Here is a 13376-nt window from a genome sequence, read left to right as displayed (position 1 = left end):
ACTTTATCAAAAGACTCTGAACTGAACCAGTAACCCTTGGAAATGGTTCTCGCTACCCACTGAGAGGCTGCACGTAAGTATGTGCCACTGAGGAAACTGAACTGTGAGGGGCTACCTGCTACCTCACCGGCTAGGTACCAAAACTTGTGACCCTGTCTATGATTGGTAAATCTTCTTCATGAGCTCAGTCAACGCTCTCCTGGTGTGAACAATCCCCAGAGAGACGGGACATGCCTCGTGCTGAGCATCCAAAACAACCAACCTCAATACTGCCAATGTGCCAAATACTACATTTATGTTGAAGTAACATTACATACAAACCAATTTTTCTCATCTATTCTTCTATTAATCAGGTAACGATAAGGTGCAACAGCAACAGATCCTCCCCAAAGTCACAGTTAAAAAAAAAAAAAGAAAGCAAAATAGTATGAACATGCTCATCTCCTCTTCTTCTGTAAGCGTCTCCCAGTTTACCCAATGCTGTTCTCCATACCTCACTGGAGTGGAGCGGCTGGTGCGCCTGAGCAGTGGAAGTGGATGTTCTGCCACTTGCTGTCTCTGCGATGCCAGACGCGAGTTTCCTCTGACTGGCTGGACCGCGGCCGACCCTGGCCGTCAACAAACTGAGTCAGACGGATGTAAGCGATGCAGGCTGCGTCCTCGCCGATCAGGTGGACGTGGGGGTTCAGGATGGTGGTGTGGATGGGCTTGCTGTTCTTGGCCAAAACTGAAAAGATGGCAGAGACAATGATAGGAGAAGGAATGAGCAAGCTTGCAAATTCAGCTTATAGCATGGAGCTTTAGTGAGATATCATTTTAAATTTTGACGCTAGATGTGATTTATCTTCTTTGTACAGCAGCTGAGATCAGACTGACTGCTTTCTGGAGTCCCAGGTTGTAATTTTGACAGGACATGTATATTTATACCACAACTAAAGATAACCAAGATAAAACAAAAAGAAACATGATCATGGAATAAACAAAAACAAAACAACCAAAAATGCTTTAAAAATGTGACAAATAGACACAAATTAATAATCAATCTTACGGTTCTCAAAGTAGAATCTGTGGAAATCCATTCCCTCCACCAAGTTGCCCAGCGCCTCTGGCTCAAAGGAAGTCAATCCAGGATCGCAGATTTTACTGAAGAGAAAAAAAGAGGGAGGGATGTTAATGAAACCAATCTTTAGATTTCAACTTTGCATTTGCACACAAACTACAGACACAAAATAACACTCACGCATATGCCTCAAAGTCTCCGTTGTTGATTGCTTCTATGAGCTGCTCAGTAATCTTGATAATTTCTTGCTTGCGTGCTGTGGAGGACAGAAGGAACAGAGTTAATGAAAAGTAATCACTACAGTTGGACCAATAGAGCGAAGTTAGTTTTTAAAAATAATTTGAATGCATTAACACAACATAGATGCTCAGGCAAAGGCAGTTAAAGACCTCAATATACATACATACCAACTGGGAATCTGTCTTTTTTTTTTTAATGCATTCCCAATTCTTTTATCGTTCATATAATGAGCTGGAAAAATATGCTTAATCATAGAATTACTGTAATTGTGCCAAGCATTAAACAACAAAATGGATTCTGTATAAACACACCTGTGAAACCTGCAAATTAATTCACTTTATTTCCAATCGTCTCCACACAAAACAATAGAGACCTCAATCATCGCCTGATCTTGATCAACAACAGTTAAGCACATTATAACATGAGCCCAAGCAAAGTCACATCTGTATTTAAAGACATCATAATTGGCCAAAAGCAACCAAAAAAACAACAAACGATGCATAAATCCCGGTGCAGTCGGCAGCGCTCTCTATGGCAGAGCACAGAGGAGGTTAACAAGGCTCTGAAGCAAAAAGCACACACATCCAGATAGTTCGCTTTCCAACTTAGCGGCCAAAAGAGACACAATGTACTTTACTCTATGTACTCCTGTTTACCTGAAGCAGAGGTTAAATGTGTTAAATGACACAACGCTCAGGCACACAGGCCTTCAAGTGACACCCTGAAATGTCTCCCTGATTGGCTACCATGCGTAGGTTTGGGTAATGCTCGGTACTCACTCTGGGAGGAAGACAGGGAAGGGCTGGGGGTGTGAGGGGGAGGTGGGGAGGTGGTGTGTGCAGGCGGAGGTGTGGGCCTGGCACTAGGCACAGGTGCCGGTGCAGCGTCGGCCTCGGATGCGGCGGCCGCCGACACCCTGCGAACACTGCTTACCAGGTCTGTTAGCCGAGACACTGAGCGCCAACCAAGCAGGACGGATGAGTGGATGGGTGGGCGGGCGGCGGTGATGGAGGTGGAATGCAGAAGAGCAAATTAGAAACAGTAGAGTGTTGGAAACAAAGAGAGACTAAAGCTACGAGGAAATCCCTTCAGCAATTTCGCATTTTTGTGATTATAATTCCTGCAAACTAAAATACATATCTACTGGACATGGATAGGATCAGAACAATTAACATTTTTTGTGATTTATATGTTGCAATAAAGAAGGAAACAAAGGAAGATTCAGAGGTCGGTTTTAGTCTTATCTGCAGGTCTTGGAAGAAGTTGAATACAATTTTGAATGTTTTGGAAGAAGTTGAATACAACTTTTCTATCAGTTGTGGTTGTGGAATTTTCAGTATTAATAGACATTTGGAGCCCTGTTGAGTATGTTAAGTGTACAATGGATTGAAACTATACTAAAAACAACAATTCTTTTATAATTTTGCTCTTTTCATGGAATCTTGACAATAACAGCATTATCTGTTAATAAAGCAATATATTTTAAGTATCATATTCTGTAGCAACAGTTGGTTTAAAACATTTTCATATCTCTTTAGTGCTTCTTTTGTAACAAATATGTAGAAACACATGTATAGCCAGAAACACTTTTTAAAATAAGAGAGTGATCCATATCAAGCTGAGAACTAAAATGTTTTTCTCCTTCTCATGCATCATCTTTGTGGACAGAGCTAGGGGAGATGGGTTTTTTTTCTGTCTCTGGGTCATTTTATTCTCTTCTATCGTACACTGCCTGTCCTTGCTTTTCTCTACTTACTCTGCATTGGGACAGCAGGGGTGTGTGGAGGGGAGGGAGCAGAGAGGGCTGCTGGTGGTGGAGTGCTGGATCCCCCTTCCCCGTCAGCTACGGGACCTGAGCCCCTACGCACTGAGCCCAGAAGGTCAGCAAACTTTGCTGCAGCTGAGTTTAGGAGGGAAAGAGGGAATATGGAACACACAATGCACTTGAATGAAAAGCAGACCACACACAGAAAAATTGTCTTGGAGAGCACTAAGACAAGCAGGCAAGGTGAGATTTATCAAACATGGGGAGCAATGAAACCTCGTGTAATGTTACGCTTAGGGACTACGTGTATCATTAGTGCTCTCCAAGACAAAGTCTGACTCAGGAAAAAAAAAGAAAGACAGTGACAGAAACATCAAAGACACAGAGCAAAATTATGCTTGGAAATGTCAGACAACGGGGAGATGGTTGGTTATGGTGCAAAACTGTGCTGCTACTTCATTCATTTCCATGAGAGGGAGACAGCGAGTTATTTAAAATACATGTGGCGTGGGTGGAACGGGGGGGGGGGGGGGGGGGGGGGGGATAGTAGAGGAGTAAAGAAATACTACAAAGCATCTCAGGGTTTTTCATTATGGAATATTTCATGTTTTATGTTATTAGGTGATTTAATAAGAGGTAGAAAAAGGGAATGACTAAGAGGACTGATGGACAACACAAATCTGGGCACACTTTTTTTTGTGGTGCTAAATGGGAGAAAATATATGCATTTAAATCATGCAAGGAGTCTGAATGCAATACACACAAGATCAAAGGTGTAAAGCTAGTAGAGTATGTGAGTGTGTGAGTCTGTGGGTTACAGGCTGTTTTGGCAGGCCATGCTCACTTACAATGCACAGCAGCTGAGGAGCCCTGAGAGCTATCAGGCTGGGAGCTTGTGCTGGACTGGGCCTTAAGCGAGCTGTTGTCTAAGCTCTTTCCTGATGACATGCACACACATACACACACAGAACGAGACCACACACACACACACACATACACACACACACATATATACGGTATGGATATGTATACACACACATATGTAGTGATAATAGCCAGGCAGACAATATGATCACAACAAGACTTGAGAAATGTCACAGTGAAGAATGATGGAAGGGCAATGTGAGCATGAGGCGACATGGTGGGGGCAGATAAATACAAGATGATAAACCCCCGTCAACCTTTTTTCCCGCTCAGAGAAATTACAGCTACTTTTCACTGACAGTCCTCCGTGGCCAGATCTCATAGAAAAAGAGGAAAAAAAATAAAACGTTTTCCTCGTTATCCCAGTTAATGACTCCATTTCAGCAGGATTTAATACCGTGGCTGCTGCTGCTGCTTTTTTATTACAGAGACTTTAAATGAAGTCCTGGCAGTGAGCAAAGGATGGATAGATGACAATGGTGATGATGGTCATGATAATGAGAGAGAGAGAGTTGGATGTTACTCATTAGCGCTCGTCTGTTTTAACTGGCACAGAAGGAAACGCGACACATGAACACTCATTGACAAATAGAGGGAGAGAAAATGTCTATGCTAAAAAAAAACAGGTGGCACGAGACTGGCAGGATAAACGAGAGAATTAAAGGAGTTTTCTCCCACACAATAAGAGATAAGACTGCGCTCTGTCTAACATAATCAAATCCAATTCACAGACTAACACTTCACACACGAACGTCAATTTTCCTACTCAGTGAAAAAGCAGAAAACACATAATCGACAGGAAATCCACAGACATCACAGTAAGGCCTGCAACGTTTGATTGACAGGCGCCGTCTCGGAAATGCAGCTAATAAAAACGGCAATCCCGGCAATTAGTGCTCAATTCGACAGAAGTCACGAAACAAAACGTCAGGATTAGCAATTTAAAAGCGAGTATTCCTTTAAATTTGGAAGTGCTGTAAAACAAAACGAAACTGTAGATTAACGACTCACGACAAGCAGCCCCTCTGAAAGCAGTGTCTGTAACATATTCTCTACTATAAAAGTAATGAGAGGAATAGAACAGATATGTGCTCAGATGCTACAAAAGCCAGCTCAGGCATTGGATTACAAACCAGCTGTCGAGCACTCCCTGACCTGACGGGATCCTACAAAAGGCCAACATGAAACACGCTATTCCAACCAACAGGAGTCCCCTTCCCTTCTTCCCCGTACTCACATGGCTCTTGTAGTTTTTCTCTGGCGCTGACCGTGCTATCTGCTGGTTCGGATCTTAAAGAGTCTTAAAAGTGCTGCGTGAGGCTAACGCTATCCTAGGGTGGCGCTAGTAGAACGGTGTGCCTTTAATATTCACTCCGGCTCTGTTTCCTGCCACCGAGGGGCTAAATTTACACCTCCCCCTTTAGCCCTGACCCCCTCAACCAAGGTGCCCTTGCCCTCTCCACTCCTGCCAGAGGGTTAGGGTGCTGGGGCTCCTATTTGGGACCTTGGAAGGGAGGGAAATGGGGGACAAGAGGAGGGGATATATTTCACTGGGTATACAGGGAAAGTACAGCATGGTACAGTAGATCCTGGGGGATAAAGGACTTTTAGGTGATGTAAGTCTCTTTTGGACGGCACTACTTCCATCAGAGGGAATTTTAATAATTGATTTTAAATAAGTGATTGAATGAAGTTGTACCCACCCATAGTTACAGTAATGAATTACATCAGGATAGTGTTGCAGTAATGTCAATAACAAGGCACTCAGCAGATTTGCACAAAGCATCCAGTCATTATACAGTATAACCAATAAAAAACTCACTTGCAAACGTCAGGGAGCGACATGACAACCATTCACTTTGCATGAAGTGTTGAATGAGTCAGTGGAAGTGTTACTTTGTTTTATTAACTTGCAGCCAAGTTAATGAAGCCAAAGTCCAACTGCTTCTTCAGTGCTTTCGAATAAAGGCTAGGGCCCAAGAGACTGGTGCTAAAGATAAGTCTAAACAAACAGCTGATCATGCTGTACACTTTTCCCCTGCTACATATAATTTAATGTCTGATACTGACACAACTTTTCCACTCTCAGGTATCTCTCTCTCTCTCTCTTTTTTTGTCCAGTCATTATGTTTTGAGTCTCTCCACTACAGGAGCACACTTGATTCCAAAGTTAAGGTAATTAAATACATTCATTGTGTACTTTTGTTTTTCCACTTGAAGAAAATGTACCATTTGAACACCTCACAGGATTTTAAGTGAAATTAAAGATCTCTTACTTATGTACTTTTATCTCAAAACTTTTTAAACAGGTGATACCCTTTTACTTGAGCTAATTTATCAACTTTGACATCAGCTTTTACAATTAGCATGACACAAGTAAAGTAAGAGATCTTCTACCTGAAAACTGTAATCCTCCTCGCAGTGCTGGTACTGTAATTTTCTAACAGACCTACATGACAGCTCAAGCCATCGTTGCTAGGGAATTTGTGACATAGCTGCAAAGCCTTTATAAGGAGGAGGAGGAGGAGGAGGAGGAGATGGAAGTGCACAGTCTGTTCTGTATGCTTGGCACCGAAATGATACGTTAATGACCCGATTTAGACGCATTGTACTCAGCTCAGATGTGGAGAACAGGGGTGTGTAGGGGTGTGTGTGCATGTTGGCATAGATACTGCATGAACACGCCTCACACACATTGACTACATTAAATTCATTCACAGGATATGTGTGATATGAACCACAAAGAGCGTTATTTCACAATTCTTGCATCAAGCAACATATATACACACACACACACACACACACACACATACACACACATACAACAAGTATCCAACTCCGCAAGTTGACACCCAACACAGGCGTGCTGGTATTTTGGAGGTGTGTGTTTCTCAGTATTAAGATTTCAACCAAATGCCAACCACAAAAAAGCCAAACCGCAAAAGCATTACATGGTCTCTTACATTTCACAGTGCCCCCTAAATCACCCCTTAGACACACACACACACACAAACACACACACACACACACACATTTCTTCACTCTTTTTGAGCAAACAGCTGAAAGAAGCAATACAGCCAAGCTCCATAAGGGGTCAGTAACAGGTCAGCTACCAGCAGGGTGACTGCCAGGGGACTAAATTAGAGTCACATTTACACCATCCATACCACACATAATTCAAATTTGTTTCTCTTTTATATCAAAACAGCATTCCCTATCCATTTAGCATTTTAAAAATAGTCAAGAATCACACAGATGTCCACTCTATGAAGACAAAGCCGCTAGTTTTCAACATGTGGCATCAAAATGCATTCCTACCCTGACGCTTGAGATAATAAACAAGAAGCTCATGCAAAGCAGACCACCAGTTGTCAGAGATTATGCGCTCTTTTAGGACTTTTCGTAGGCTCACTGGATTGTCAGAACATTATTTACATTAGACACTGTAACTGCTAAACATTTAAAAAGAAAAAAGCAAGCCAAAACAAACTCATTTGAGTCAGTGACAACAAACAGCTTTCACTGCAAAGAAACATTTCAGAGTCCATTTCCTCGAGTTGAACTGAGGGGTGACAGCAGAGCGTTTCACAACCTACCAAACTCAACAAGCCCAAGTGGAAAGCAATCAGACAAAACTCCTCTGTCAACAGGTTGTGTGCTACCTGCCAGTTATCATGCACTTGTTTTGAATGAGTCTTTTGTGCTTTTGTTTAAAAATGATTGCCTCATGTAACATTTATGATAATCAAAGGTACCCATTGGTGGAGATCTGCTGTTGTTCACTGAAAAAAAAAAACAATACAGCAGAAATTTCAAGTGATGATCCAAAATTTGGCAAGATCCCAGAAGTTTTCTGGCCTTTAATTTGCTGCAAATAGTTCAGAATTGGACTTTTTTTGAGCCTCTGAATTTATTATGAATTGCATTTCGTACTTACCTTTCACATCTTCATCTTCCACAGTGGTGTTGCTGCTGTCTGATGATTCCTAGAGATCAGAGATTGCCAGTCAGTTTGGTTTTGAATATAATAGCGTACACACATTTGCGATGAGGACACATGAGGACACACACATCGCATGAGGGGGCGAGGGGCTTTTTTTACACAGTCAAACACAGGCCAGCAGGCGGCATATTGCTTTGTTACCATTTCACATCTTCTCAAAACCAAAACTGATTAGAGAACACCAAGTACATCAATTTGAGGAGGATTTCATTCATAAGCAGAAGCCAAAAAACGACCAACATCAGGATTCTGTACAATGCTGTTAAACTGTTAGTCACAATCATCAATTCTTACAAGCATAAAATCAAACCATGCCCAAGTCACCTTGTCAACAGTCATTTGTCTTTTTTACCCTTGGCCTAAAAAACCTCTTTTCTCTTTTTCTACTCCAGGCAAAGCTGCTTCATCCTCAGAGTGTGTATGTGTGTGTATGTGTATGCATCACCCGATGTGGACAAGTGACGTCTTTTTCTCCACAGGGTGCCCTTGTCTCTTGCTGAAACTGACATAAATCCAATGGGATGTGCCCCATCCATCTATGTCAACTATAGAAGCAGTCAGAATGGATTCACATAGGGCAATTATTGTCATCCTGAGCTGAGCCTTAGACCGGCAATCTATCCATCTACCTGTCTGCCTGCCTGGCTTGAGTTGTCTTTCTCTCTACAGGCTTTCGCCAGAGGAGGAGTTAGCTTCTGATTTCCAATTAGTAGATTAAATGGGTCTAAATTCCCCCTGCATGTTGAGGAGAGTTGAGAGACTCTCTGTGACCTCATTAGAAGTACACGCGTGCACGAGCAGCATCACGAGCACAAAAGTGTGTTTCACTGCCTTCTAAAGAGCAGCTGGTGACCTGATGACAGGAAGAGAGTGTGAAGTGAGAAAAAAGAGAGTGTGTGTGTGAGGGAGAGTGTTTTGGCCAATATCCTCAAATAACAGAAATATCATTATTATGTGTGATTACACCTACAGGTTGTTTTCTTTAGTCTGAATCATAGAGAAGAAGTTTTCTTTGTGACATTTAGTTTCATCTTGTCACATTACAGGACATTATAAGATATTTACATAAATATAACACTTGTTTATGCACTTTGCTATAAATTTACCATCTCTAGTGTTTTTGCTATATTCATTTTTTTGTCCATAAGGCATTTCAGTGCAATTCTGACTCTAGGATATATGATGTGCGTGACAGACTGCTGACCTATGTTGATTTTTATCCTATTATTCTTTTCCTTGCACCCATAAAATGCCATGTTTTGACTAATTTCTTGCACAAAGTTTACATTAGACACTCACTGTGCTCACAAAACTCATTGCTCTCACCTGTCCAGATGGACTGAACTAACTGAATGACTGCTCTAAAAGGTCAAGTGAGCTGCTTTAGACCAGTTTGGTATGAAAATAAAAAAATCAGTATTCTTCTCAGACACTTTCAGTGGCATCCTGTGAGGCCTTTTCCTGGATGATTCAAAGCTATGCACCTCACTCTAAGGACTGACCCAAAATCAAATGTAAAGGTCACTCTGTTGTGATGCAAAACAAAAACAAATGTTGCTTCAGAGCAAAGTTATGTTAGCGTTCACCTTTAGCTTTGCACATAACAGCTCGGGAAAAACAACTTGCAAACACAGTGAAACACACACACACACACACACACACACACACACACACACACACACACACACACACACACACACACACACACACACACAATAAATGCTTGGTGCTGCAAAATAATGCAGTTCAATGTGCAACCCTTAAACACACATATGCTAGAGGAACTACGGCAACTGCATTAAAACAAGAGTTGAAATATATGATCAAAAATGTGTATGACAATTATTATACAACTAAATGCTAAATACTGTACATAACTACACCAGGGCTTCTTGAAACCATAATCTAAGTTTCATAATGTGGTAAAATATGTTTTTGCACACATTTTAAGTCTTGATGCTTGATGGCACAACAGTGCTTTGTTTAGAGCAAAGATTCAGGCAAGATAAGGCAGAAGCATGGTAATGGGTGATATAGGGTATTGTAATAGATTTAGCATATAGCTTTAAGTACATTCCAAATCCTTTACTGAACACAGACATAAGAAAAAATGTCTATTGATGTGTATTTTGTGTTGTGTAATGTGTCATTTTTTGTTAACTTAACTCGGCTGTAAAATGAGATCAAAGCCCTTGAGTCTTTGTTTATTAGATTATTCTGAGTTGATCATTCCAGTGATTAACACTGGTCGCTCCTTAATAGAAATAAACATACTGTTTCAGTGACTTTAATTCCCTCATTAAACACTGCTGTTCATTTATACTTGAGTGGAGTGTTAGTGTGTGTCGGGGCGCCCGAGGTGGCGTGATGAGTCCACAGAAAACTACCACACAAGTTTGCTCGATGGGGCTTAGGATAACAAGGTCAGAATCATTCACCGTCCCATCCTTCCCCATGCTCACTTAATAATATTAAGACATTTATCCGAGCGGTCTAATCAGACACACTTTGGTGAACCGATGTCATGACTTGCTCACACAAATGCATTATGACAAGAAGGATCAAAGAAGGAGAAGATGAGAAGGAGGAAGAGAATGACGACGAAGGTAAAGAGCAGGTCAGGACTGGGGAGTAATGTATACCTTAGTCCTGTCCACCGGATTATGGATGACGGTTGTCTGAGGTTCCTGGAGGGAGAGGAGGAGGAGGAGGAGGAGGAGGAAGAGGAGGAAGAGGAGGAAAGGGAAACATGCAATACATGAGAGAAACGAAAGAAAGGGGGGAGAGAAAAAGGGGAGAGGAGGGAAATAAAGAGAAAAGACTGTGATATTAGGGTTGATAGAGATGGACAATGTGTTAAAAAAATTAACAAAGAGGAGGAAAGTGAGTGATATGAATGTTGGATGAAGAGAAAATGCTTGTTAATGTTAGTAGAAGAGAGAGGGAAGAATCCTCCAAAGCGACAGAGTGGGTGGATGAGCTGAAAACTGTAATTTGGAGTCAGTTATGTGCTCTGCACATGTACAGAGCAACACACACACACACACATACACATACACACATGAAAACACAGACAGTACTCAGGATGAAGTGTCTCCCATGAGCACATCAGTACATACACATCAAAACATCAAACAAATTGTGACATTTTGAACCTGAACTCATCCAGGGCTTTGCTGAGCATTCTTTATTTCTTCACTGCCCTGCTGTGCTTACATAACTCTAAATCGCCCTACATGCCCTACATAAAGCAAATATATGCCGAGTCAAGAGAATTGTAAAAAGTAAAAGGGACAAATAAATTAAGAGAGAAAAAATCAGCCTGCTCATACAATATAAATGCAATGTGCTCTGACATAGATAAACAAGAGCATCGACATCTTACAAGGCTCTGGCACACCCAGCGAAAAAACACTACGATGCCTCGCAAGATGAAAAAACAGGTCATTCGGTCCCTTCACACCCGTCTCAACAGAAAAAGGCAAGCACTGCCGGGCAGGTACTGGCATCATTTCAGGATCCACCCTGCCTAAAAGAAATTCAATCTGAAATGGCTTGGGTTTTTTTTGTTTTTGTTGTTGTCGTCAGGATTATGTGCGTGGTATTGTCTCATAACTTCTCTCATTGTTACTCCTTCTTTTACCAGCCCCCTCTAAACCTTCTGGCTGCTAAAACTATCACTTTCACATAGAGCACAGTATGTTACAGAAAAGAGTTGTTTTTCTTCTTTGTAGAGCCCGACAGATATATCAGTCCGCTGATATTCTCAGCTGATATCAACCTATTACAAATACAGTATATCGGTATCGGCGTATATTATGTTGTCCGATATGTGTCAAGATTTTTAAAAAGTCTTTAAAGTTATATAGGTAGCCTTTTATATATATTTGGTTATTTTTCGTTAATTCAAGATTGATATATACATACATGTTTGTTCATAGTTGCTAACTATTAAATTCTGATTTTTAAATATCAGAATTTTTAAATATGCCATGTGCCATGTTACTCCACTGTTAGCACTCTTTTAATGCAATTTATTGTTATTGTTTTTTGCTTTATAGTTGCACTAATGTTGTTGTTTCGTTGTTGTCTACCGCACTGTGGGTCAGAGAGAAACACAATTTCAATTCGCTATATGTCCTGAACATGTAGTTAGAATTGACAATAAAGTGACTTTAATGATGTCACATAATACAGTAAGGTTTATTACAAACTGTAAAATATGTCTCTATTTCATATCTTCCTCACATATTTGATGAATCATTGTAAAAAATGTGCATTCGTGTTTATCGGCTCATATAGTGATATTGGAAGTGTTCTACTCCAGACTATCGGTAAAAGTCCAGTATTGGGCGGGCTCTACTTCTTTGTGTACATTTTTTATGCATTTTAATGCTGTTTGCTTTCATCACTGTCCTGCACTGTCAGTTGTCCTGTACAGTGTTTTTCATTTTGTGGTGAAGACATATATGAAACAGAATATAACATGGACAATAAAGTTCCAAACAAACAATCAATTGTCTGACTATGTTTTTGGCACTATGAGTGATTTACAAACGCCACCTGCTGCCTACCCTGTACAGCTGGCACAGATGTACTGATGATTCAGAGTGGAGACACATATATTGTCTCCACAGTCTGCTGGAAACTGTCATTTGATGTACAATAGATTAGAAACACCCCATTTCATTTGCACCCAAACCCCCCCCCCCCCCTCCCCCTCCCCCTCCCCCTCCCCACGACCCCCTCCCTACAGGAAGTGACATCTCTGTGATGATGACCCAATCATCAGCTGTCTCCCTGGTGATGATGGTGGCGTTGTCATGCCAACCGTCGCCAGGGGCAACAGGCACCGGTGGCAACTTGGGAGATGATGATGATGAGTGAGAACAAAGTACCTGGGGTTCGCAGATTAGAGGGAGAGAGGCGAGCGCTGATGGTGAAGAGGGTAAGGGTTTGACCTTTACTTGTCGCCACTGACCTCACTTTTACATTGCTTTCTGTTTCAGGAGTGTTCTAGGGATGCACCTAAATTAATGATTTAATGATTTAATTTAGATTATCTTCTGTGTGACGTGAATGGAGATAAGCCACAATTCATCTGCAGATATTTGAGCACATGTGCACATTTATCACACTGCTTGCATTTCAGAAATTTAAGATCATGTACTCCTAATGAAGGCACAGTGTGTCACTCCATGGCCTGGCAGCTCTGTAATGAAGGAGTTAATGCGCCAAATGGCTAAACAGTAACTAGCTCAAGTCCCTAGCAACAGCATGGAGATCACAGCCGCCCTCCCACTCTCTATTCCCTTCAAGGATCAGAGAAAAAAAGCCTCTTCTGCTCCACGGTTGTGCCCACACTCTATGAACGCTCGTGAGCA

General features: G+C 41.4%; 1 protein-coding gene across 30 annotated transcripts in view; it reads right to left on the bottom strand.

The window, feature by feature from the left end:
- Positions 1–489: 489 nt before the first annotated feature.
- Positions 490–13376, bottom strand: part of camk2b1 (calcium/calmodulin-dependent protein kinase (CaM kinase) II beta 1) — a 75424-nt gene continuing 62537 nt past the window's right edge. For 18 of the 30 annotated variants that reach the window (XM_053324616.1, XM_053324624.1, XM_053324617.1 and 15 more), the window contains 5 exons: positions 10635–10679; positions 7927–7975; positions 1241–1316; positions 1049–1143; positions 490–727 (listed from right to left, as the gene is read on the bottom strand). In XM_053324616.1, the coding sequence (XP_053180591.1) occupies positions 495–727; positions 1049–1143; positions 1241–1316; positions 7927–7975; positions 10635–10679 (498 nt within the window). In that variant the 3' untranslated portion in view covers positions 490–494. Of the gene's footprint in view, positions 728–1048; positions 1144–1240; positions 1317–2079; positions 2254–3056; positions 3201–3913; positions 4004–7926; positions 7976–10278; positions 10288–10634; positions 10680–13376 lie in introns of all 30 variants that reach the window. The other 12 variants (XM_053324619.1, XM_053324618.1, XM_053324635.1 and 9 more) reach the window with 5 other exon arrangements.

The sequence above is a fragment of the Scomber japonicus genome, chromosome 9 (genome assembly GCF_027409825.1).
Source record: "Scomber japonicus isolate fScoJap1 chromosome 9, fScoJap1.pri, whole genome shotgun sequence".
NCBI classification, from domain to species: domain Eukaryota; kingdom Metazoa; phylum Chordata; class Actinopteri; order Scombriformes; family Scombridae; genus Scomber; species Scomber japonicus.
Note: the sequence above shows the minus strand (reverse complement) of the source record. Positions and strands in the feature narration are given on the sequence as shown.